The sequence below is a fragment of the Adelges cooleyi genome, unplaced genomic scaffold, assembly GCF_023614345.1.
Source record: "Adelges cooleyi isolate 19-005CV unplaced genomic scaffold, UGA_ACOO_1.1 ACOO_flye_CR_arks_rails_tigmint_CR_PRNA_108, whole genome shotgun sequence".
Classification (NCBI taxonomy): domain Eukaryota; kingdom Metazoa; phylum Arthropoda; class Insecta; order Hemiptera; family Adelgidae; genus Adelges; species Adelges cooleyi.
The window spans coordinates 768,916-793,606 of record NW_026095761.1 but is presented as its reverse complement, the minus strand read 5'-3'; the positions used below and the strand labels follow the sequence as shown (position 1 = coordinate 793,606).

Sequence of the window (24,691 nt, the reverse complement as noted above, 5' to 3'; positions counted from 1 at the left end):
TTTTTAGTAAGTTTAGAATAATTACAATACTAAAGTTTAAGATACTTACAGATGGTAAAATACTTAAGTCCAATGTAAAAAGACCGGAAATCTTGATTGTTGAATTCGTATTTTGTACTTGAGTCATGAATATAATCACCTATATCATTAATGAATTTTAATTTTAACCATTCACAGTCAAGGGAAACGGGAAGAGTTGTTTAATAAGGAACTTAAGATAAGCAATATTTGGCATAATTTTGTATATTGAACGGATATCATTTTTTACACATTTTTCTATATGGGGCCTAAAAGAACAATTTTTGATTTAGAAATTAGAAAACTAGTTAGATTTATTAGAAAATCCATAAAATAGTAAAAATATAAAAGCTTATATCACAACTTCAAAAAAAAAAAAATTAATTATGCCGTTTAGCCCTTATAGAAGGAATGTTAAATCTTAAAACAAAACACCTTGGAAAGTGACTAACCGCATTTTAGTCTTATAAAACATTACCCTTTCCTTTCTCCTTAATTATTCGGGGAACATGTGAGAAAATTATTTAAGGGGGAAAACCCCACAGAATATGTGCGTATTTAAAGTACCTGATTGGCGCAATTCTTATGTAATCTCAGCAATGGTATACTTCTCAAATGTATTATAATATTTTTACTCTGAAATAATATATAGTTATGAGGTGTAGACATTATAGCTATTAGCTATAGCATATACACCGTAGTTCACTGCCTTCCAAAGTAGAAAGCTATTAAATATATCTAGACTGTGATTAGAAACAAATTGTTAATTGAGTGAGTTTGATAATTGAATAAGTAATCACAGCCGTGGTGATTTGACGTCCCACGGTTCTCGAAAATATCGCATTAAACTGTTTTAAGTCGAAATTTTCTTACTGTCTATTTAGTTGTTAATTAACAATAACAAATATATATATTTATATATTTACCGATTTGACGAGCTTGTCGGAATGATGTGCTATCAAGTACATGCCGGTCCAGGTATGCGCCATGAACAGCAGTGATTCCAATGCCAGAAAATGATTGTTTTTTATTTCCAACTGAGAAGTGTGATTCGACGCCATTAAGTGTAGTAAGGAGTAAAACCGACCTAAGTGTTCGATAAACACTGTCATCACGTAAAAGGCGATCGGTGGTCCGAACGCTTCATGAACATCTTTGATGAGGTCGCAAAGTCTATTGTGAGCCAAACGCTCTAATTCGATGACATGCGATGTGGCCTGCAGTGGTCTCGCCGTCAACAATAATTGTATTACTTCAGAAGTCAATCTCTGTGTGTTTGCCCGAAATCGAATACGAAGCTGATCGCAGAAAATCAAATATATGATAGGATATAACGTAGTCCAGTACCTGCACAGGCATAGACATCATACTATTATACTGTGTATATATATATATATATATAAATGCGTTCGTTGAAACCGACGGATAAGACTGACCTAAGAATCGTTCAAACGTTAAATAACATTTACTGTTGTGGGTCTTTACAGAAATGTATGATATTTGAAATGCGACCAAAGGTTAAATAAAAAGAATGTTCATTTCTTCCACAAAAGTGGCTGTGCTAGTCTAACAATAATTAGGTACCAATAAAAGAATCCACATTAGTGCATTAATGTTCATAGATAGAAGTATATTTCAAGGTCTAAATTACGATTTTGCGAAAAATTATCTCTTCTTTATTGCTTAAGAGGACGTTATACTCCCTATTTATTAAGTAGTAACAAATAGGACGTAAGACATTTTTTTTACAAAATATTAATTTAAAGCTAAAACTACTATGTAGGTTTATATTTATTAGTATAAACATGACGAGTCTTGGTAATTAATTATTTTAAGACCACCACAGTGCCCTTGGCAACGTTAAAAATATTACTTTTGAACAGAATGCGTTTCCATTCATCTAATCGAAGGATGATAAAATTTTAGATTTTATTAATGACACTTCATTTATTTTAGTTTATTCATTTTTTATTTAAATAATTTATGTTGATAAATATCATTTGTTACTTTTTCAAACGGTGGTTGACGTCTTCTTAATAAATAGTTGGTGGGCATCATCATGATAAATTTATTTAATGTTATATATATATATATATATATATATGTATCATTTTACTATTGTAATATTTGAAAATTTAATAATCTAAATGCCATTTACCTATAAACCACGCTGTAGAAATTTTCTAATGAAATACCGATGTATCTAATCTCTATTATACTGCATACAAACATGCACATGTAAATCATTACATAAATAGGAAGAAAGCGCCCAGATTTTGATCGATAGTGTAAATGGCGCTTATCGATGTCCATGTCAAATTTGTATATTTTAGCCAAGATCTCCGGTATTTGTCGATCTGCGTATGTCCATGTAAACATACGACCGATTTCTCGAATAGAAACACTAAATGTCCAGTACCACACGTGAAATGAATGCTGCTTTTGAGCGTTCGTAATAACTACGTATAAACATCCCATGTACACCACCTAATACCAGTAAAATATATTTAAAATTGAAAACATTGTTTTAAGATTTACAAGATTATCGAAATTCATTCGTTGTAATAACTATTGCGATTTGCGACGACTAATTTATGTATTTTTAGTTTTTTATTAATTTTGTTGGTTGATAAATTAGACCGAAAATTCTATCTCAAAAAAATAATAATCTTTTAGAAAAAAAAAGTTTTCAAATTAATTAAATAATAATTAAAAACTAAATGCTAATAACTAAACTAGTTAAAAATAAAATGTTTGGAAATGTATTTATTTTTTGTAGTTTGATACACTTACAACAGGGTACATCAAGTTACGGCCAAATCTAAACATTGGCTGACCCGAAAATACGTCCGTGAGACTACACAATGTGACCATCTTCAAATAAACCAGCGTTGGTCTAAATTCTTCATAAATGTCTTTTTTCGACATGGTATAACTGGTATAACTTGTTTAAAAAATGTAAAAAAAAAATCCTTCTATAGTTGCTACTAGTAATAATTTAAATACAAACTGAAAAAATAAAACACGAGATGAAAAGTTAAGCTTTTTTCATACAGTGCTATCGAACATAATTCACACACTAATAAAAAAATATATTATTACAAACGCTAAAGTGTCATTGCCATTATTGTATACCAGGATATTGGTGTTTAAATTATTAATGCAGTTGTAATAGTATGATGTATCAATGTGATAACCATACAAATTAATTAACGTTTAACATAATAAAAAAAACCTACATATATATTAAATCTATGGTTAAGGTGACAATGCTGTTGGAGGTAAATCTACCTGGGCGAAATGTATGTTGTTCATCAATTAGTGTTCATTGTATGGTTTTAAACTTCTCTCAATGCAGGAATAGACAATGAATTCGATTTTTATCAATAACGACACCGGTTAATTAGGAAAGCCGATCAACGATGCCAAAATGATTGTACTTTGTAGTGTAAATGTTAACCGCTTATCTGAGCCATGAAATCGGATAATTGGGACATTTATCGAGTACATTACATCAATTATTCCCGATAATCCAGCAATTATTCGTTTCCCATTTCCTAATGTTATTTATTTTGGTTAAAATAATATAAATAGGTATTTTTTTTTCAATATTGTAAACGTATTATTATTATTATTTTATGTTTTTATTACATTATTTATTACTTAATTTATTGTAACATATCTTTCTCTATCGATAAAACAGTTCCTATTTAATTTGATTGAACATTTTTTATTTTAACATGTTTTTAAATTTCGGATTATGGGACAAAATAACATGCAACCGATGTTTCGAAATAAAACAGAATCTATTGTATTTTAACAAGTTGAGGGAGGGTACAAATGGACTTATCATTTAAAAAATATCGCAGTAAATAAATATTGGAGTACGCCAACCATTAAGATAGGAATAATGGAAAAATATATCATAGGTGAAAAAGCCGTTTGATGAGAGGTCAAAAGCGTGGGTATTAGCACAATTAGATCTTTGTGGCGAGAGAAGAGGTGGCTTAAATACAGAGGCAAAATATTTCGAAAAAAAGGTTGACAGCGGGTAAAGGGTCATTTGCTGGTTCGTTCAGTATACAGACAACCGACAGGAGGTAGTTCCATCGGTCAACTGGTAGTAGACAGTACTGAGTACTTAGTTACTAGTTAGTAATTATAGTATTTTCACAGATTAGGTAAATTTTGGTTAATATAATCAATGTTAAAAACTACCCGTGTAAGTGCCTAATCGACTAAGTAAGCAAAATATGATCCTATCATCTACGGCTTCGGGTTACTACGTTCCCGCCATTTGATTATACACGGATACACCACACGGCATAGCTGGTCGCTAGTATGCGTAGGTTGCCTACACTGTTCACCACAACGGTTATTTTTTAAAAACCTACACTCTTGGTTATCTCGATTCTTATTTCTTTTGTTGATACTCGTTACCAATTGACTATTTGGGCTTTGGCAAATGGCAATTAGTATTTAGTTTTACCATCGACCAACCATTACCGAATTCCGACTAATTACAATGTTGGATTTGTTGTAGTTGTTGTTTAGTTTTTTTAATTTTATTTGTAATTTACATACACTTTTAATTGATTTTGGAATGTGTACTTTTTTCATGTTTTGTGCGTGTAATTGACACCTGATTTAAATACCGTTTCCAGTTTTGTATACAGGTACCATTGTAATCAGTCATAGTACTTATTGGTAAGTTCTTTCAATACCTACTATTAACAGATATTCAAAATTATGATGGCAAAAACATTAGTTATGAAGTACGAAAACTAAAGAATTGATTTAGTTAATCAAATTTCTTAAATCGTTAGGATTTACATTAGTTAGCTAATGTTTATTATATATATTTTTTTATAGAATACACGGTTCTGATATCTATGCGTTTTAAATACTACCAATATCTTTTTTTAGTCTTAAATTTATTTATAAATGAATAAATCATATCCAATTTTAGTAGTAAGTAATAGTTGAGTTTTAACTAGAAATATTATGTTAAATAATCAAAATTGCGTGGAATTTAAAGTTTAACTGAAGTGATTAATTCATATAATAATAGGGGTGGATGAAATATTATAAGAATGCTATTGTAGCATAAAAGGTATTAAAAAAAATTGGGGCTGTTAAACATTCAGGCTGCAGAAATTTTTGTCACTGCAGACATTTTTTTTCAATTTAATTCCAGTATGAACTTATGCCAAAAATAGTAAATGGTTAGTTGATATGTTTTTAGTTCAAACTTAGTTTATATTAAAACATCAATAACACTAAAATTTCTGAATTATACTCATGTTAAATTATTTATTAATTCAAAAACATTGGTGTCAATTTAATATATCTAAAATACTTTTAAATAAAATAAAATAACTAAGAACAATTAATTGTACTTCATTCGATATTCAAATATTTTAATGATATAGAATCCTGGGTAGCATATTCTTTTGGAAACTATCTCATGATATCAGTGCTTTAATTTATTGTATATCTTATAAAATTATTAGCACGCTCAATATTTTGAGTATACAGCTACACAATTATTGTTTAATTTAAAAATTCTTATTTACCTTTTCTTCTTTTTTACAAAAACATTTTCCGTAATGCCAAATTTATATAGAATGAAGTTTAAAACACAGAAATGATATCTCACGATAACAAAGTAAGAGGGTTGCTTTCATTATAATCAGTTTTAAATAAGGTTTGTTTACACTTTACAATATAAAATAAATATTAATCTAACATACACATTAAGAAGTTCTATAAATACAATTTACATAAATAAGTTAAACTTAAGTATAATGCCTAAAATCTACTTATCTATATGAGACCAACAAAAACAAAATGGTGCGAGTACTAATTTTCTCACAGAAATTTATGTGTGTGTATAACTAGTAAAATTGTTAAAAACTTTCCTTTTATCAATAATAAATAGATTCAATAATATACAAGAAAAAAATATTTCCTACACCACTTTACTTTTGACGGGCTCATATTAAATTGTATAACAAACATATTATAGCAGTGATAATAGTTATTTACTTAGGTACTTTTAACACTTTAGTATATTACTTAATATATATATTTAATTAATAATATTGTGGTAACATAAAATATTTGAATACCTACATTTTTTCCCCTCATACAGAGAAAATGAAATGATTCTTTCTGAACTATTATTCAGCACCTACCATAACATACAAACAAAACACAGACATAACCAACAAAAAATTTAGCTTTAAATATATCTTTGGTGTAACAATTTAAAAACTGACCTTATGTAAGTAATTTAACTTAAAATTTGTTTTAAAATAAACAAAATCACAACATTTCTATTATATAATTAATTTAATTTTTATTTAACCTATCATTAAATTGTTTTCATTCTAAAATTCCGAATGGTAACAACAAATAAAATAAATATTATACTTTTTAAAAAGGTATGTAATTATTACTATAGTTATTTTTTTTAATACTGTCGCATGAAAAATAATTTTGTGATTTTTTTTTTTTTTAATTGCTCATTTTTTACAAGTTGACATGATCGATTTTAAATAATTTTTTTCCAAAATTGTACATTTGCTTTAAATCAATTTGGTGTTGCTACAGACGTTTTAATGAATATAAGTGCATTAAATAAAGCACTTGGTAAAACTTATTTAAATTAATTATTTGTAGAATTAGTTGAATTGGTCGGTTGAAGAGGTTTAAGTTTGTTATTATTGGGTCGAGCAGTCGTAGTTTGATTTTCCCCTATTAAATAATTTTCTATTCCTTCACTTGCTTTGTATATCATGTCTAATGTTGGTAATGTTACCATTGTAGTGGTTGTATAAACTACGTCGGGAATACTTGTATATGTTCTTCGTGTAATGATAACTGAAGGGCCGTTTTGAATGGTTTCAAATTCTTCTGGATATTCATCTGGATAGGGCATTGATTCATCTATGTATCGAGATGATGCTTTATCTGGTACTGCTTTAGCTGTAATTATAAAAGGCACTGACGCTGAGCTGAAATCTATTTGGGGTTTTGTAGATGAATCTTCATTTAAATTATGGCCATCTGTGCAATTGTTATTTATACACTCACTATCATATTTTGCTACATCTATTTCGGAAATGTTTTTATCATTAACTTCGGTTAGTTGAATACTTTGTGTTGAGCTATACTGTTTTTCAATTTCTGAATTTAATAGACTATTGTTATTAATGATTTCTAATGTTGATATTGGATTTTGATTAGTGATAGGGTCATTTGTGATTTTATCTTCTAAACTATTATTATAACTAGTGTACAAAGGAACTGTGGTATTACTTTCTGTTGTACTGATTGCATTTGACGTTGTTAAATTGTTATCATGCATAGTCATTTCTAAATATGTAGTGTTTTCTACATTATCCACAGTTTCGTCTGTTTGTACTTTATTTGACTGATGAGCGAAATTTGGGCCAAACATGTCTGGTGTGTCTTCTAAATCTGAGTACGTATTGTTTTCCGCGTTATCCGCAGTTACATCTGTTTGTACTTTATTTGACCGATGAGCAAAGTTTGGGCCAAACATGTCTGGCGTATCTTCTAAATCAGTAAAAATTATTTCTGTATTTCCCTCATCTTCCGTTTGTCTTTGAGATTTTCCCAATGTCAATTTATGAGGAACACTTACTGTCGATTTATCCATCGGCGGTGGTGTTGTTACTTCCCTGAATAATTCATCGTCTAAGTCGTCTGTTGTTGAATTTACTTCAGATACATCTGTAGAAAACTCTATTATTGGTCGTTTGACTCCTGTATTTAAGTCTCTTGGATCGAAAGTTTCTACTTGAGTACTAGTACTTTCAGTTGAAGTAAAAGATTGTTCTGTGCTAACATATGGTACTTCGTTAACACCGACTACACTTTCTGTACCATTTTGGTAAGTAATTACAACTGAATTATCAATATCTGTTGTTGTTTCAATTTTATCATCAAACATTTCTGAAAATGAATCTGGTTCTGTGTTCTGTAAAGTAGTATCAGTTGCATCATTATTTGCTGTCGAAGTTCCAGTATTCGAAATTCCAATACTTTGTATATCAGTTTTAATACCCAAAAAAGAATGTGTTGATTCTTCAACGACGTTAAGTTTACTGACCATGATCTCAGTTGCACTGTTATAAACTGATATATCGTCAGAATTATTATTTTGTATTGTTGTACTCGATTGAGTGATTCCGATCTCAGAACTAGTCGATAATTCCATGTTCGGAACAGTAGGTATATTTAATTGTAGACTGCTGGTCATTTCTCTTTTCTTAATACTATCTTCATCTTCGTTATAATTTGTCTCAGTTGTTGTAAGGCTGTGGGAATTGATTGTAATGTTTGATTGTTTAGAATAATTTTCTTGGCTGTGAGTAAGCTCTGTAAAAAAATAAACACAAAATAAAACTTTTTGTTTTTTTATAATAAATTATAATATCGTTTCATACCTGAATATGTCAACGTGCAATTATCGTATTTTGGACAGCAATCTCCTGGTAGGTAATATCCTTGACAATCGTTCCGCGTGTAGCACATTATCGAAGTACAAACTATTTCTCCGCCGTTACAATAACAAACTCTACAAGTAGAATCGTCATAGGAATCAACTTTTTCCCCGTTATTGTATAATCTACCTTTGTGTTCGCAGTCTGAAGAAAAAAAAATAGAATAATATTAATTTTTGAAATAAAATTAAATAGAGCACTAAAATATTACCACACTTATACATGGGACAGCATTTGTTAGGCAACTGGATAGTAATACAGCCACTACTAATTGGGCATTTCATCATAGAACACACCACATTAGGCGGATGACAAATGCATTCTTCGCAAGGTCCTGCTGCTCCAATAATGTTTTCACCGTCTTTGTACAAAGAACCGTTAACCGAACAACTATGTTTGTCGGTTAGTCTATCTGCACCTCCTTTTTGTAATAAAAAATGTTCATTTTTTATACTTTCATCTTGATTTAAGTACGAAATACTTAATGGTACTGAAACAATTAAAAAAAAAATACATATTAAACTTCTTCAATGTCTTGTTTTTAACAGCTAGGCTGAGCTTAGCACTAGATATTTTTTGTTTTCATTAACTATGTTTATTTTTATATTTTGAACGACTACAAAAAAGTACTGTTTCTGGGAATCAGTTTTATAAAAGTTAATAATTCTGTTGCTATAAAATCTTAATGTTACTGTGAATAGATTATAACATGAACGGTAAAGAATAAACAACCGTTATGTGTCAATCAAAAGCTGAATCTGTCATCATTGTAATAATGTATTATTCTACCATAATATAATGCATAGGTACACTGTACTTCAAAAAAAATAACACGTGATCACTCTTTGATCTTTTCCAAGAAAATCTATACTGGCCATTCAGCAATTGCCTTTTATAACTGTGAAATATACAGACAATAACAAATATTATAATATTACATTGCTCTTTATTTAACTTTTAAAATGAAGGCTTACGAGTTCTCTCATAATATACGAGACGTATTTATGTAATCAAGCAAACATTTTTGAAAAAGTTTAAGTAGTGGGATTTTTTCTTAAAAAAACACAATTTTTTGGTATATTAACGCATTTGATTTTTTCATTTGATTTTTAATAGAACAAAACAAAAAGTAAATTACCTGCAACTATAATAGAAATGTTCCACATTAGCATTATGCTTAATGTAAAAATCATTTTGAGTGGCTTCAATTTCAAACGTATTGATGAACTCTGTTTCATGCTGTTGTTTCTATAAATTAAAAAAAATCTTGTGTTTAAAAAAGTAATAAATATCGGTTTTAATTTTTAATTATTTTTACAAAACTAAGTGTGTCATTGTTTCTCCATCATCTTACTTTTTTTATTATGTTCGATAGTACTTTTAATCTTCATACTTATAATTTTAATTTGTGTTTATGATATTATAAGAGCTAAAACGTCATTACCAACATGTAGGTTAAATCTACAAGTTATTTCTCATGTGAAAAAATACACCAATAATAAATAATAATCCAGTTGGTGGATTTTTTATAAATATATATATATTTATATTTTGTATCACACTATGACTCACCTGACAATGGACAAGCCACGTACATTTATAAAGAAATATTCAAACAATATTTTTTATGTATGCCGGTTCACCGACTTGCATAATGGATGTACACATAAAAATATTTAAATTTCGGTAAACAACAATAACATTTATTTATCAATTTAGTAAAATAATAACACATTATATTTCATATATTTTACAAATACCTGGTGATAAATTAATTGTTCATAATAAATTACTGACTAACTTAAATTTATACCTAATAGGTTAACTATATTCAAACATTTATTTGTCATGTTTGATTTTGCAATTCGGCAATGCATCTTTGAGTTGACTAATAACTTCAGTTTTCGTAAAATATTGTAGATTTTTTAATACCAATGTTTTTAATGCCCTGCAAATATGTATAGCTATAGTGTACTATTTGTTTATATTAGTGATCTTTATTTCAGAGCTTACTGTAGATCTTTTAATGCCAGTATTCCATTGTCAGTAACATTTACACAACCAATTACTTCCAAATGTTCTAAACACTCGGCTAATAAATTCAAGTTACTCAATGCTTTGTTTTCTATTGTGTTACATCCAACAAATGATACAGTAGAAATATGTTTACAACCTTCTGTAAAGTTTATTTTAACATTAATAGAAAGTAACACAAAGTAATTTGTGTTATCTTCATCATACAAATTCCAAAAAAAAGACCAAAAATCATATTATACTAAATTCATTAAACATCAACATTTAAGCTTAATCTTGTACAAATGAATGGTGCAACATTTATTTGTAATTTTATCGTAAGAGAAAATCTATTTTTATAAAACACTTACTAAAGTAATTAAACCCAACATGTGATATAGAAGCTTCTTTTCCAGCATAGACTTGTTCGATTTTAAACTGTTGCAGAGATCCATTTGTAGCTGCGGGTAAACAATTGTAGTGATTAACAAATTCCTTGCAACCTTTCCATCTAATCTGTGCGCCATTTTTCATTAACCATTCAGCACATGCCATGTTTGGTCCAATTTCTTTTATACGATCTTCTTCCACTCTTTTAATTCAACATAAACAAATTCAATAACCGAACTTGTTGTATTTTCAAGTTTATTTTGTTTAGATTACTTGCCGGTTAAAGGTATCTTCTACCCATTTCCATAAGTAACGATGATTGTTATACATTACTCTTTTCGTCGAGCTGTTTATTAGAGTCTTCAACATCTTGATTATTCAAAACGAAAATATCAAATCCCACAAATTGTAAACAGAAAACGGTGACTCACGATAAACTTCAAAATGTAAACAAACAAATTGTACTACCTAGTAACAATAACAGATATCACCAATTGTTGTCGGCAATCCCGTGTTATCAAATCGCCCATTTTGACTTAATGTATCTTAATGTTTTTGACACGCGATCAGTGTGGCCATTATTACAAATACAAAACCATTTGTAATTAGTTTGCATTTAAAATTAATATTAATTAGGGATTTTTCACTGTTAGCACATAATTAACATTATTGCAAAGTCGAAACTCAAAGTCAAACCATTTCGAAATTTGGCCATACATGCATGCTGATCAATCAATTAAAAACATATTCATTTTTATAAATGAAAATTATAAATATTAACTTAAGGTAGTAAAAAAATGTGTATATTCATCGATTGGACTAACCAAGGGGGGCATAACCTAATATAAATAACCCCGTACAACAAAATTTGACGTTTTTTTGAAACAAAACTAAATTAGATAAATTTTTTTGTTGAATCCTAATTTGGTTTTAAAATTTCTTAAACAAGGTCGTCATTTCAACATTTTATAAGACTCCATTTGATATTATTATTATTGTGTTTTGTATGTTTGAATAATTTCATGAAGTGTATTTGAAGTTACAGTTTCTTTATTTCTTGTTCAAAGTTGGTCTCAGAATAAATGTAGAATTTTTTTTTAACTCAAATGAAAATTAGAAAATTCTTAATTGTAGTTTTGTAACTTCTTTACAACTTTAGAGGCTACTAAAAACCAAATTAATGCCATATTCAGATAGTCGGGCTGAAGATCGAAAGACCGAGATTTATTTAGGGAAAGAAAAAAAGGAATCACACTCGCGGCGTATTAAATTTCCAGCTTGCTATGAGTGAATGAATAAACAGGTATCAGGAAAATATTTTCATTATATTTTTAAGCTCGACATATGAGTAACGAAAACAAAATATTATAATAGAATGACAAACATCACTAATTGTATCCACCCTATTACTGAAAATACAATTTTTAACATGTATTTGATTTTACCTGTGACCTCTCTGACTTAATATGTTCGTTCTCGCTATGACTCGACCTCACTGCGCTGTCTTGATAATTTAACAAAATATGTATCTATTTAAGAATAGCTTTTAAACAGATTAACTCTGAGACCAGTTCTGAGTTTAGCAATAAAAACGGAACAAAAACTCTATTTGAAATAAATTATAGAAAATTATTCAAATGTATAGAACACACTGGAAATTCGACAAAACGATGCATTTTTACGGAGGCGATTTACGAGAAAAAAAACCAAAACAAAAAATAGATATATTTTGATACTTGTTCCAAAATCTCAAAGAACTTGAATACTAGGTACTAGGTTTTTCGATAAAGTTATACGAATTCTAAGTTAGCCAGTAAATGTCTGTGTGGTTTTTGATCGTGTATTGTTGACGGCCAAGTTCAAGGCCCCCAAAAGAGCAGTGATTCTGTGCTATCATCATTGACAGCAGCTACTGTATCTGCGTAGAAGGGTCATTCGTCCGATTCCATTAGCCTATTAGTTACGGTGTGCAGCGGTTTTCCATGTGGCTTGGTTTTCATACTATTTTTAATGTTCGTCATCATTTTGATGTGGTTTACTACGTGCCGGCGGTGAAAAAAGTATAAAAAAAAAAGAGGAAAAAAAGTAACCCAACAATTAGGCATCATCTCGAATTGGTCGATGATGCTTGTTTCGTTTTAACCGACCATTTGCTGCAACGACGTGATCTATTTTTTTTTTTTTTATTACCAGTCAATACCGACATAGGATAGAACTCTTTGATCACGGTTGAAAATGTTGTAAAAAAAAGATTTAGCCCAACAACTACTATAATTATTACCTGGAAATTTCGATACAAACAAATTATTGTCTATAAAATATAGGAAATATTAATTAGTAATTTCAAACCCCGTATTTACTAAAAAAAAAACTCCATAGTTTATCTTTGAAGTCTTTGACCAGTAGACGTGCTGTACCTATTAAAACTACCGTATACTTATGTTGTTCATCGTGATTACAGGAAGTTTTGATACCTTTGATTTCATTTGAAAGAAACGCCACAAAGTGTTTATTTTTTGTAACTTATTAGTCGTGATTCAATCGGCCCCGGTTTTGTTGAAATTTTGCTAAAACTAAAATCGTGCAAAGGCAAGTCTATTATATGAGATCAGGAATTATTGTTGTTCCCTGTTTAATATTTTCCAAGGACGATATTCTAACAATAAATAACCTTAATATTATTCGCTGTACAAGCAATTAACTATAACATAATTTCCTGTTTAATCTCTTAGTAATTATTTGTCTTTGGTTTTGGTGTCTTTCTTTTGGTTTTCATCGAATCGCACAAATAAAATTATTCACGCGCCAAGCTCTATTGTAAGTTTTTTAATAAAGACAATTTATTTGTGGTAATTTAAACCATGTACCCTAATCCGGGTGTACGTTGCCAACACGTTAAGGACCTGTCTGTATTATACAAACGTTATACATTTTAATATGCGTTTCCTGCTTTCCAGACGATAAAGAAACACCTTAATTAAAACATAATATTCTTTGACAATATTCAAGTACTGCCTACGACATTATTCTGTACAACGGAGTTTCTTAACTATAACATTAAGCATTTTACACATTAATAAGTATACAATTTATTTTATCAGTGCTTAATAGTTCTACATACTAGACAGTGTGAACATGTACAATTAAACTCGATTTTTAACTTTGATAAAATAAAAAGTAGCAACGTTTCTCAAAGTGAATGATGTATTGGTAGAAACCGTTTGATTATTAGATTAACATTGTGTTTATCCATGTGTTAAAATTAAGCGATTACTATTCTAACAAAAATAAAATTCAAAACATTTTTAATATTTTGAATTTTATGATTATTGTTGTACGTTATTTATCGATTTGCTTATAAACAGTTAATACAAGATACAAATCTCGTACAACAGATCTAAACACTTGTTGAGAATTATTCAGTGCCCTCCCCGAAAGTAAATGAAAAGTATTCCAAACCCAAATTTGGTTAGGCGTTGAAAACGCTATCACAAATACATATATTCGTACGGTACAAGAATTAGGGATCACGTTTTTTTTCTTCAACATTTTCCGGAATTATTGAATGTTTTATTTTTACCAAATTTAAAAGAATGTAGTACTACTTTTTTATCTAAAATCTAAAAACATTGTCCTTAATTATAGTATAATAATATGATACTTCAAAATGTATTAGCTTAAATTATATACTTAGGTATATAATTATATAGGATATTAGGTAAGCGCAACAACTATTGTCAAAGGCGCACTTTGACACAAAATAATGTATCAATAAAAATTGTTATTGTACAAATATCATTAGTTACCGCATAATTAACGTATATTATTTTACTAATATAACATTACTAATTGCTTATTATACGTTAAGTAACTATACTTAAAATTATACTAATTAGTAAGTGTATAAATGTTTGAAAAATACATTTTGTTAACAAAATTATAATTATAATTTGTACTTTAGAATTCTTTAGTAGTTTATCAACGTATCTTGTATCCGTATCAGAAAATTAACCGCATTGTCTACAACTTTTAGCTTTAGTTTTTACAGGCTTATCCGTCTAAATTTCCCATTGTTACAAAACAAACACCGACCTACCGGTATTTTATTTTTTAGCTTAAAACGGGCTATCGAACGTTATTGTAAACATTACCCACAAAAATATGAATAATTATTTGTATTTAAATGCTACTCACATTTTTTTTTTTTTAAAGCCGTTCCACACTTATATCAACGTTTTGATTTCGGCGTTTTCCGTCAGTTGATGATGTTATGAGCTCGTGCGCTGTACAACAAGATCTAAGGATCTAGGTGCCCGTGAAACGTTTCGGAACAATGAAAAACGTATCGATTCAAATCGGGAGCCTCTGGAGTGCAAATAAAATCACGCATGCGCAATTTTGCCATATTTTATAGACACTGTCGACCAATAAAAATGCAAAAATATGTTTTAAATAAAATATGTTATGTATCTTTTTTTCAAATGTTTACATAAAATTATCAGTTTATTACCCCGGTAAAATGTCAACCCGAGGATGAGACTTAAGTGTTCACGTCCTGAGCAAATTGTATGCATTGAAAATCGACTATGTTTTTGTACATTAAAAAATCGCATGGTTTATGAAAGAAGCCAAGATCAAACAAATTAGTTTTACGCTCAACATTAAACTTTTTTTTTTTTTTTTTAATGACAACTTTATCAATTTACTCAAAAGATATAAAACAGTTTTAATTTAATGATTAGGTATTTTTACTATAGTTAATGCAAACGAAATTTAAGAAAAATTGGAGAAAATTATATCAGTATATTATTAAATAATAGATGTTTACGTACTTTAATGGAAAGATATCATATATCATAAATGGTAATGTTTATGTCATAAACACTAAAGGAATGCAAGAAAAAAAAATGTTATCGAAGCTTGCAAAAAAATTTAGGAAGAGTTTTCATAAAATGTTGTTTAACATAAATAATTACTATTAAGCGAACGCCTCAGCATTTTTATTTAGAAATTAAATTTGCTATAAGTTTAAATTTAGTGAATAAAATGTTAAGACAACACGTCTGGGAATGAGTTTTTTACTTTTAAAATAATAAAACGGTAGTTATATATTTTGAACATGTCCAGATTTTATATTTTATGATTATTGTGGTGGGATCCTTGCCTGTACCTAATTATTATTAATAATATATTTTGTTTGTTACCTGAGTTTTACTGATGAGTGACATTCGTACTTTGTTTACAAACTCGTTGTATAAAAGAAAGCACCGAAAATACCTTCCTTTCTCGTGTAGGTCTCAAATGATGTATAATTCATTATTTTCCACAATTGTTGAGCCAACAACTGAATTATTAAAACCAAACCACCAAACTCTAAACAATTCATTGATATCATTCGTGCAAATTATCAACGTGCAGTTGTTTTTGTTTCTGGGAGTGATGTAATATTGTAGTAGCTATTCTTTTCGAGTCTGGTCTATAAACATGACGTATAAATGGAAGAGTATTTTATCGACCACAATATTCCTGTACTACCCTGTACCTAGCACTGGGATGTGTCACACGGTGTGCGGTTCTTTCTGCAGAAAATAGTATGTCATTTATTTATGAATATTTTTATTATATCTTTTCATTCGAATAATTTATCAAAATACGACAAATCAGTAAAAAAAAAAATCAGTTCAGCGAGCTCAACTATTTAGTATTTTCACCTTACCGTTTGTACTATCTTATCGTCAATGAAGATACGATTTGTAACTAAATCATTTGACCTTCGCAATGGGCTTAGTACGCGTCATTAAGGGCGAAAAAACTTAATCCCTCGTCCTACTGTGTCTTTTGAAGTATAGCTATATACCGGGTGATTCTTTTAACGCCCTACACTAGTTTACTCTTAAAATAGTTGCAATTGTAATTTATATGTTCATTTTGTTTAGTATTTGCTAGAGCTTTATCAACATTTGAAACTTAAATGGTAACATATATATTTATTCTTAATTTAAAAAGTTATTAAAATATATATGTTACCATTTAGTTTCAAAAGTTGATGAAACTACAAAAATGTTTTCAAACAGAAAACCTACAAAATATCAGTTATTTTAAAAGAAAACTGATGTGGGGCGTTAAAAGAATTACCCGGTAGGTATCGCAGAGTATTTTATGGTTGTACGAGTGGAAAATAAAATAGTACGCTGTTTCAAAAGTTCTATACTTGGTTTTTTTATTGCATTATGATTACTATAATTTTGGTTGCAGCCTTACAATTCGTAGATAACCATTTAACGAGTGGTATAAAATTGATAATCATAATATTTTATGTAAAAATTCAAAACTTCATTCAAAATAAGAATAAAGAAAATGGTCTAGTCGTTTGCATAACCGCATGAAGTTGTTAGTGCTTCAGTATCGTTTAAAAGAATGATTTATAATAATATTCATCGGTATATATACACAACAAACCAATATACAACAATTTCTAAATGTGTTCTCTGGTCGTCAAAAGCCATTTATAGGTCATAGAAAAACTTCAAAGATCCCATCCGAACTCAATACTTGTATTTATGCTCAATCCTATTCTACATTAACTGTGTCATCCCTGCCATATTTTACTGCTGTCGGTCACGCATATCCAGCGCGTTTTAAAGAGAACCAAGAAATACATTATTGGTATGAGTTTTAAGAGAAATCCTACCAATCGGTTTCAGAATAATTTTCAGTACGTCGAGTATTCGAAAATTATATTTAAGTAAACAATATTTTACCTTACAATAATTTAACTAAAATTGTAACAATAAAAAACAAGATTTACAAGTATTGTTTTAAACTTAAAAACATCAAGGCAGCCACTCTAGCCAGCTTGGCTTATTATTTAAGTATATATAGTTTAGCCAATAATTTTAGAACTATTGATCTATACTTTTATCTTACTTCTTCGTTTTATAAAATTACGAATATATTATAATACAGTTTTGTTTTATTACTTATATTACATTTAAGACATTGCCCTCTCTATTAATTGATGTAACCGGTTACTCTTATTATCTCGTTGTTGTTTTTTTTAGTAGTCAATTGCTTTACAAGTGAATTTATTTTTACCCCTTAGTCTTTACAGAATTGAATTCGACCGTCCCACCATTTTTATTTTTAATATATTCTCCTCGGCTTTTGTATAATATGTGTAGGTATTATTATTTACTACAGAATTAACGATAGATAACCCACAGAACTTAAACATCTATTATTATTTAAGTGACTTGTTAACAAAACAATATACTTTAATTATAATTATTTTATAGTCATAAATCGAGACTCACGAAAGATAGCGAATCTACTTTAAACACTAAGATTCTGTTACCGTTTTTTTTATTATTTATACATTGTAACAAACACGATATCACGTGTAAAGATATAGTAACTTTGAACAATTGTTATTTTTACAGTATAATACTTGATTCCACTCGAAATAACAAGATGGAACGGCTATCTCTAGTTGTAAAATACGATGAGTTTGTACGACATGTGTTAGCACTGTTACTGGATACTTCTGTGGAAAAAGGTCAGTGATTTCAAAATTATCTCTGCATTAAATATTAAACGTTAAAATTTAATTCGAACAGTTGCATTTTTATTCGTAACTAAAAAATACATAATTTTTTTTTTTCTAAAATTTAATATTATATTATATACGTATAATTTTAACTAGTTTTTTCATTTAATGGACCTAATGACTCTACAATAATGTTTATTAAAGCACATTGTATAGGCAATTTTTTATTTAAACTTAACATTAAGCTGAAATTTGTAAACATGTATATTAACCCAGGAAGAATGTATCAATTTTGATCTTTAATTTATTTTTTTCAACTCATATAATGAATTTTAAGTTTTAAAAAAAACATTTGGATTCTTCATTACATTTACAAGGTATCATCTAGGCACAATTTTTAAATTATTTTTAGTCAAACAGTAATTCATGTGTGAAATATTTCAATTTTTAAGTTTTTCAATAATGTTTACATTTGTATAGAAACCAAAAATTATAAATGTACTTTGATTGATACACCAAGCAAGTATTAAACAATTTTTATCGTTTTTTAAAACTATTGTCGTATTAAGCGTTTCAAAGTACAATTAAAATTAGAATTAGTTGTTTTCGACCAAAAGTACGCAGATTTTGTACAACAATTTATTATTTTGTTTAGACTATAGAGAGAAAATTTTGGCATTGGATGCATTTAGCAAACAACTAAAAGATAATGGCGACGATCAGGATATTATGAAAAAAAAACTCAACGATATGCGAATCGAATGCGATAGATTGATGCACAAATTGAAAACTTCAAGTAAATTACTAGATGAAGCAAATAAAGAAAAGAGGCATGTCGAATTTGAAAGAGACACGATGGTAATTTTGTTTTTTGAAAATCACATCCAAAAAACAAGGTTAATGACATAGTTGAAATTTTAGGCAAGGCAGCTTAGTGATTATTACAAGGCGTTTAACAAAATAAATCCTGGTAATAACCCGTCGGGATCACCAATGTTGGACTACGATAAAATACGTTTTGAACAAATGCCAAGACACGATACCACAGGTGACAAATTGTTTCTATATTATTCTTTTCTATTTTGTGAACTAGGTAATTTATTTTACGTTGTTCAATTGATTGTGTTATAGAGTCTATATTGTCAGACATCAGTTATTCGAGATCAGAAGACAGTTTGGACTCTGAAAAGAACTTCGAAGAAGCCCTCAAGCGCCGGGAACAAGAATTAGTCGGTACTGTCAAACGAAAACGTGTGTCAAATCAAAATCCTACTTATGAAACGAGAAAAGAAATTGAAGTAATGTTTTATTTTTTAGAATTCATGTTTAAATATTAATAATTGTTTGTTCTGTCCGTAGACGATAACTTCGACTCCAGGTCAAATCATAGCTACTACAACTGTCACTTTGGAACATGGCCATATGGGAGGAAACATCAGTGCAAAATCCGTCATTGAATCTAAACCACTTAACCATTTTCCAACTCCGAGTGCACCGCCGATATCTGGTATGTTACACATAGTCTTATTGTTGTTCAATCTAAATAAACATTACTAATTGACATTAATATTTTTATTAGATTCGCTAGATTCGTTTGATTCAGAAGCGTGTAGTGATGAAAATAATCAGAATGCCCCCAACACAATTCATTCGAGTTCAGCATTGAATAAGTTAAACAAAAGAGCCCACAATTTTACTCAGAAAAATATTATCATTCCAGAAATCTGTGGACCTTGTGGAAAAAAGTAAATTGTTATTTTATATAAAATATAAGCCATCACAGGTCTTCAAGAATAATAATTGAAATTGATAAAATCACTTTTAAAGAAACACTTTGATACAAAACTATAGATAGTAAAAACTAGTAAATATAAACATAAATTGTCTTAAGACATTAAACGTGTTGATATTTTTGGGTTTTTTCTATAAAAAAAAAAAAAAAAGTGGACAACACTGAAAAATAAAAGAAATAGTAACATTTTTATGTCATTCACTTTCAATCGAAAATAATCTACTGAACATTTTGATTGATAAATTAAGAAGTTTTTTTTTTTATTTTGATGGGGTAAAGGTGACCTTTTTTCTTTCCTTTATGTTTGTTTTTAGCCTTAAAAAAATACTATAAACTCGCTACATGAAAAAATCGGCCTAGTGGTAATAAAAAAAATTTGTTTGTCTTAACACAAATATAGAAAATAAAAACACATCATTACAAAATCTATACTTTCTCAGCTCCGTATCAAAGCTAATAAATACCCAAGATAACATTTATTTTTTAATATGGTTTAGAGTCAAATTCAATAAAATCGTAGTGAAATGTTTGGACTGTAAGGCTACTGCTCATTTGGAACACAAAGACAAAGTGCCTTTGCCTTGTATTCCTGTAAGGAATACTCCAAATAAGAACGGCGTAAGTAGTATTATTATATATTTTATAATTCATTTTTATCAATCCTTTGGAGTTTGGTATTATTTGAAAACAAAACTGTCGTTTTAGGGTCGCATTGCGGATTATTCACCGATGGTAAACGGTCGTCCGATGGTACCTGCATTAGTGATACACTGTGTGAACGAAATTGAACAACGCGGTTTCGATACTGTTGGCTTATACCGAGTACCGGGCTCGGAAAAAGATGTCAAAGCGTTAAAAGAAAAATTCCGCAAAGGAGTACCCAACTTATCCGACATTGATGTACACGTCATTTGTGGTTGTCTGAAAGACTTCCTGAGAACTCTGGATGATCCGCTGATTCCTCATTACGATTGGAAAACATTCACAGACGCGGTTAGAAATTCAAAAGACGAAAACGAACACAGGTTGTACCAGGCTATATCGCAACTGCCTCAACCTAACCGCAACACGCTTGCATACCTGATGTTGCATTTACAAAAGTATGAAACTAATTATTTATAAACTTAAACACATTAAATAATATTATTAATATTGTATATGATTTTTACTTAGGGTCGCAGCGTCTCCAGACTGCAAAATGCCAATCACTAATTTAGCTCGAATGTTTGGTCCGACCATTGTCGGTTATTCAAGCGAGGGATCCGAAAATATGTATTTCGATTGCGAATTGAGCAATAAAGTCTGTATCAAATTGATTTTTTTTTCTCGTAATTATAATCACACTTATTATGTGACGTGTGTGTATGTTTAATTAGGTCGTCGAAGAAATGCTTAAATTATCTCCCGATTATTGGTCAAACTTTTTGAACAATTTAGTTCCGCTGCGTGTGCAAAACACGCCAGTGAAACGCACGCCTTCCCGTCCATTACAGCCAATACGTACTCCAGTTACAAAGAACACACGAATTTTCGGTTCTAGGTAATTGATTTTGTTAAATATATTCTATTGTAATTTGTAATTTACAATTTTGTAAATATTAATTATCAATTTCAGCACAAAACGACGTTATTTAGAATCGCCACGATCGGTTAAAGCTGCTAGAATCAAGCAACTTGAATTGAAAAAAAAATAATCAACCTAAGATTAAACAACATTCTATTTTCATAACCACATTTGTCGTTTTGCTAAAATAGTAATAACACAATTAATAATTATTAACATTTGAAAATCGCCATTGCTTTTTTAACCTCTGTAATTTTTTTATTATTTTAATTATGTAACGAAAAATTTTATTATGTGATTGTTTCGAACAAATATAATTTTAAACTGGACTACATTGGTCAGTTTTTAATCTATAGCTTAAGTGTCTATTAATAATCTACGAACAACAAATTAAGCTATTGGAAATATGTATTATTGGTATTTTTATTATTATTGTACAACTTGTGATTTTTACATTCTTTTTTATACCTACTTATGTAACGTGCAAACAATATAATTTTTATTGCATTAAATCATATCGAACAAACATTTATTTTTTAATTAGTTTATTACATTCAGTAATAACCTATTTATTATTTTTATTTATAATTAGTTAACTACTAAATAAAATAGTCTATATTTTCTATTATAATTACTTTTAGTATTATTAGTATTATTTCCTAATTTTATAGCGAACAAAATTAAATAATAAGTTAATTATATATGTTAATAATTATATAACCTGTAACTACTTAAAATAAAATAAAATGTATTTTGTAATACTATATTAATAAAATCTTTATCAAATTATATTTGAAAAAAAAAAATATTGACAAATAGTACAGTTTTATCAGTACAACATTTTTATTGACTGTCGATAGTTTGTATGATCAAAAAGTATTTTTACTAACCTAAATAATATTTATAAATATATTATATTGTTCCAATCAACATATGGTGTATATTTTATTTTCCTTATGATACAATAATTGTGTTGTTTAGAGTTGTTGTACTATACTTATGGATATGATCCATACATAGTATTGACATGATTGTTAAATAAACTATACAGAGAAATAATAATTATGTTCAATTAATGTTATTTGAAAATTAAAAAATTTCAATGCTTTATGTTGGGCATACTTAAGTTGTATTTGTAAAATAAATCGCCCTAAGAAAAAAACATCAGGTTATTATTTTATTAAATTTGAATTGTTTAAAAAAAATTTTATTTAAATAAATTTGTGTTATAATTTATTAGGTATTCCAATAATTTATTCTAGTTGATGCCTGTTATTAAATTTTATTTTGCTGAACTCTTAAAAAATGTTGCATATTACAATGATGAAATTTGTTTTGTTTGGAATCAATATGAATCAATCAAAATTTGTATTCTGTTGACATGTGATATTCATTATTTTTCTAGCCGTTTGATCATAAAATAAATACATAGCTATTGGATTCTACAATTAATGTGTTTGTAAATGAATAATTGTTTTCAACGCAAACTAGTGTTATGGCATAGATTATTATGACATCTAATAACAAACATAAACCAATACAAATATATTGTCAAACTGCCAGCTTTTCACTAAACAGAATATAACCCTAAGCTCATTAATGACTATTATTTATGTTCGCACTGGTGTCGAATTTTTTGTAACCGTTGTAATTTTAATCATAATTCGATGAACTATGGCTGCTTCTCATGAGGTGGTCGTTTATAAATAAGTCAGAACTTAGAAACACAATAAAGAACAAACTGTTTGCATGTATTGATTTCGTGGTTTGTGTGTTTAATTGGCTCCAGTCTGTTGGCCATTAGAAGGATTGAAAAACTGAGAAAAACCCTTAGAACTTAGATGTTGCCACGAATTTTTAAGTTTTACATTTGGTTGGTTATCGATGACCCGTGTGTAAGTTTTCCAAAATTACTGTGCTTAAGTCGAATTTGTCTATAGTCTCCAGTTATTGTAGAAAAACAGACCGACAGGTAGTAATATATTAAGCTGTATAGATTGTATGGAGTAAACGTCTGGCCAAATTTAGTTGCAATATAAACTACTTTCTGCCACTACCAAACATAGATCTATAGATAAATGGTCGTTTATACTAACATTATATTAGTTAGGTAATTAATAAAAAAATATTATGCTTAATTATGTGTTTTTTAATTTCCTCAATTCTCGAGGTCAGCGCCGTCGTAACTCGTTAGGTTGAGCAGGGTCAACATTTATTTGAAATTTTGATAGCGTAATTGATTTTGAACTTGTAAAAAAAAAATCAATTAAAAACATGTTATACGCGATATTACAACAGTGCAACGATACGACTTTTGAAACGATATAAAATTTTGTTGCGCAGCCTTTTTTCTTACAAGCTCAGTTCTGGCTCAAAAACGTCATCATCAATCTTCGCTTCTTTATTTTAAAGATCAGAATATGTATTATAGTTGTTAAGTTTGGTAGAACGTTCACTAACAATCTATTTAAAGAAGGGGAGGACTTTTTTTCCTACTCGGGGTCCGAATCTTAAGTGTCCTAGACCCCATGACGGCCTTGCAAATATATTTTTGTGACTAAACTAGTTTTTACTCCCGTCTCGAGATTTAAATGAAAAAATGTTAGAGCAACCTACCCTTAACTTGGCATTGTATCTTTGAAGATACATATATTTACTACACATAACTTACCATGGCTACCTAAATAGTAGTACCTATTATTTTAATTATCTTAGACATTTCAAAATTAGCCCTTGCCAAGTTAAGGGTTACACCTAAGCTTTAGCCATTTCAAATATTTGATTTAAATATTTATTTGTAAGCCTAAAAAATGTACCTAATGTATTTTTCATGC

General features: G+C 28.9%; 3 protein-coding genes across 3 annotated transcripts; 1 reads left to right on the top strand and 2 right to left on the bottom strand.

The window, feature by feature from the left end:
* The first annotated feature begins 4,456 nt into the window (after window positions 1-4,456).
* Window positions 4,457-22,356, top strand: LOC126847335 (rac GTPase-activating protein 1-like). The gene is made up of 12 exons (XM_050587475.1): window positions 4,457-4,725; window positions 18,395-18,510; window positions 19,157-19,359; window positions 19,423-19,549; window positions 19,633-19,799; window positions 19,861-20,008; window positions 20,081-20,246; window positions 20,791-20,911; window positions 20,999-21,393; window positions 21,467-21,593; window positions 21,670-21,833; window positions 21,909-22,356. Exons 2-12 carry the CDS (start codon window positions 18,426-18,428, stop codon window positions 21,985-21,987), a joined length of 1,782 nt encoding a protein of 593 aa, XP_050443432.1. The 5' UTR covers window positions 4,457-4,725; window positions 18,395-18,425; the 3' UTR covers window positions 21,988-22,356.
* Window positions 6,508-16,433, bottom strand: LOC126847330 (uncharacterized). Its single transcript, XM_050587470.1, has 6 exons — window positions 16,160-16,433; window positions 15,150-15,372; window positions 9,691-9,800; window positions 8,764-9,042; window positions 8,496-8,696; window positions 6,508-8,427 (listed from the first exon to the last, which is right to left on the bottom strand). The coding sequence occupies exons 3-6, from the start codon at window positions 9,788-9,790 to the stop codon at window positions 6,689-6,691; spliced, it is 2,319 nt and encodes a 772-aa protein (XP_050443427.1). The 5' UTR covers window positions 9,791-9,800; window positions 15,150-15,372; window positions 16,160-16,433; the 3' UTR covers window positions 6,508-6,688.
* LOC126847345 (ATP synthase subunit s, mitochondrial) lies at window positions 10,234-11,471 on the bottom strand. The gene is made up of 4 exons (XM_050587491.1): window positions 11,233-11,471; window positions 10,937-11,157; window positions 10,566-10,728; window positions 10,234-10,500 (listed from the first exon to the last, which is right to left on the bottom strand). The coding sequence occupies exons 1-4, from the start codon at window positions 11,322-11,324 to the stop codon at window positions 10,392-10,394; spliced, it is 585 nt and encodes a 194-aa protein (XP_050443448.1). The 5' UTR covers window positions 11,325-11,471; the 3' UTR covers window positions 10,234-10,391.
* Window positions 22,357-24,691: the final 2,335 nt, after the last annotated feature.

Bases quoted from the DNA above. Each gene is read 5' to 3' on its own strand.
- LOC126847330 (XM_050587470.1), bottom strand. From the start codon at position 9,790: ATGAAACAGAGTTCATCAATACGTTTGAAATTGAAGCCACTCAAAATG. The intron at 9,043-9,690 runs GTAATTTACTTT...TAATTGTTTCAG, and splicing joins CATTTCTATTATAGTTGCAG to TACCATTAAGTATTTCGTAC. The intron at 8,428-8,495 runs GTATGAAACGAT...ATTTTTTTACAG, and splicing joins TTGCACGTTGACATATTCAG to AGCTTACTCACAGCCAAGAA.
- LOC126847345 (XM_050587491.1), bottom strand. From the start codon at position 11,324: ATGTTGAAGACTCTAATAAACAGCTCGACGAAAAGAGTAATGTATAAC. The intron at 11,158-11,232 runs GCAAGTAATCTA...TTGAATTAAAAG, and splicing joins GTAGAAGATACCTTTAACCG to AGTGGAAGAAGATCGTATAA. The intron at 10,729-10,936 runs GTAAGTGTTTTA...TAAACTTTACAG, and splicing joins TGTTGGGTTTAATTACTTTA to AAGGTTGTAAACATATTTCT.
- LOC126847335 (XM_050587475.1), top strand. From the start codon at position 18,426: ATGGAACGGCTATCTCTAGTTGTAAAATACGATGAGTTTGTACGACAT. The intron at 19,800-19,860 runs GTAATGTTTTAT...TTCTGTCCGTAG, and splicing joins AAACGAGAAAAGAAATTGAA to ACGATAACTTCGACTCCAGG. The intron at 21,594-21,669 runs GTCTGTATCAAA...ATGTTTAATTAG, and splicing joins ATTGCGAATTGAGCAATAAA to GTCGTCGAAGAAATGCTTAA.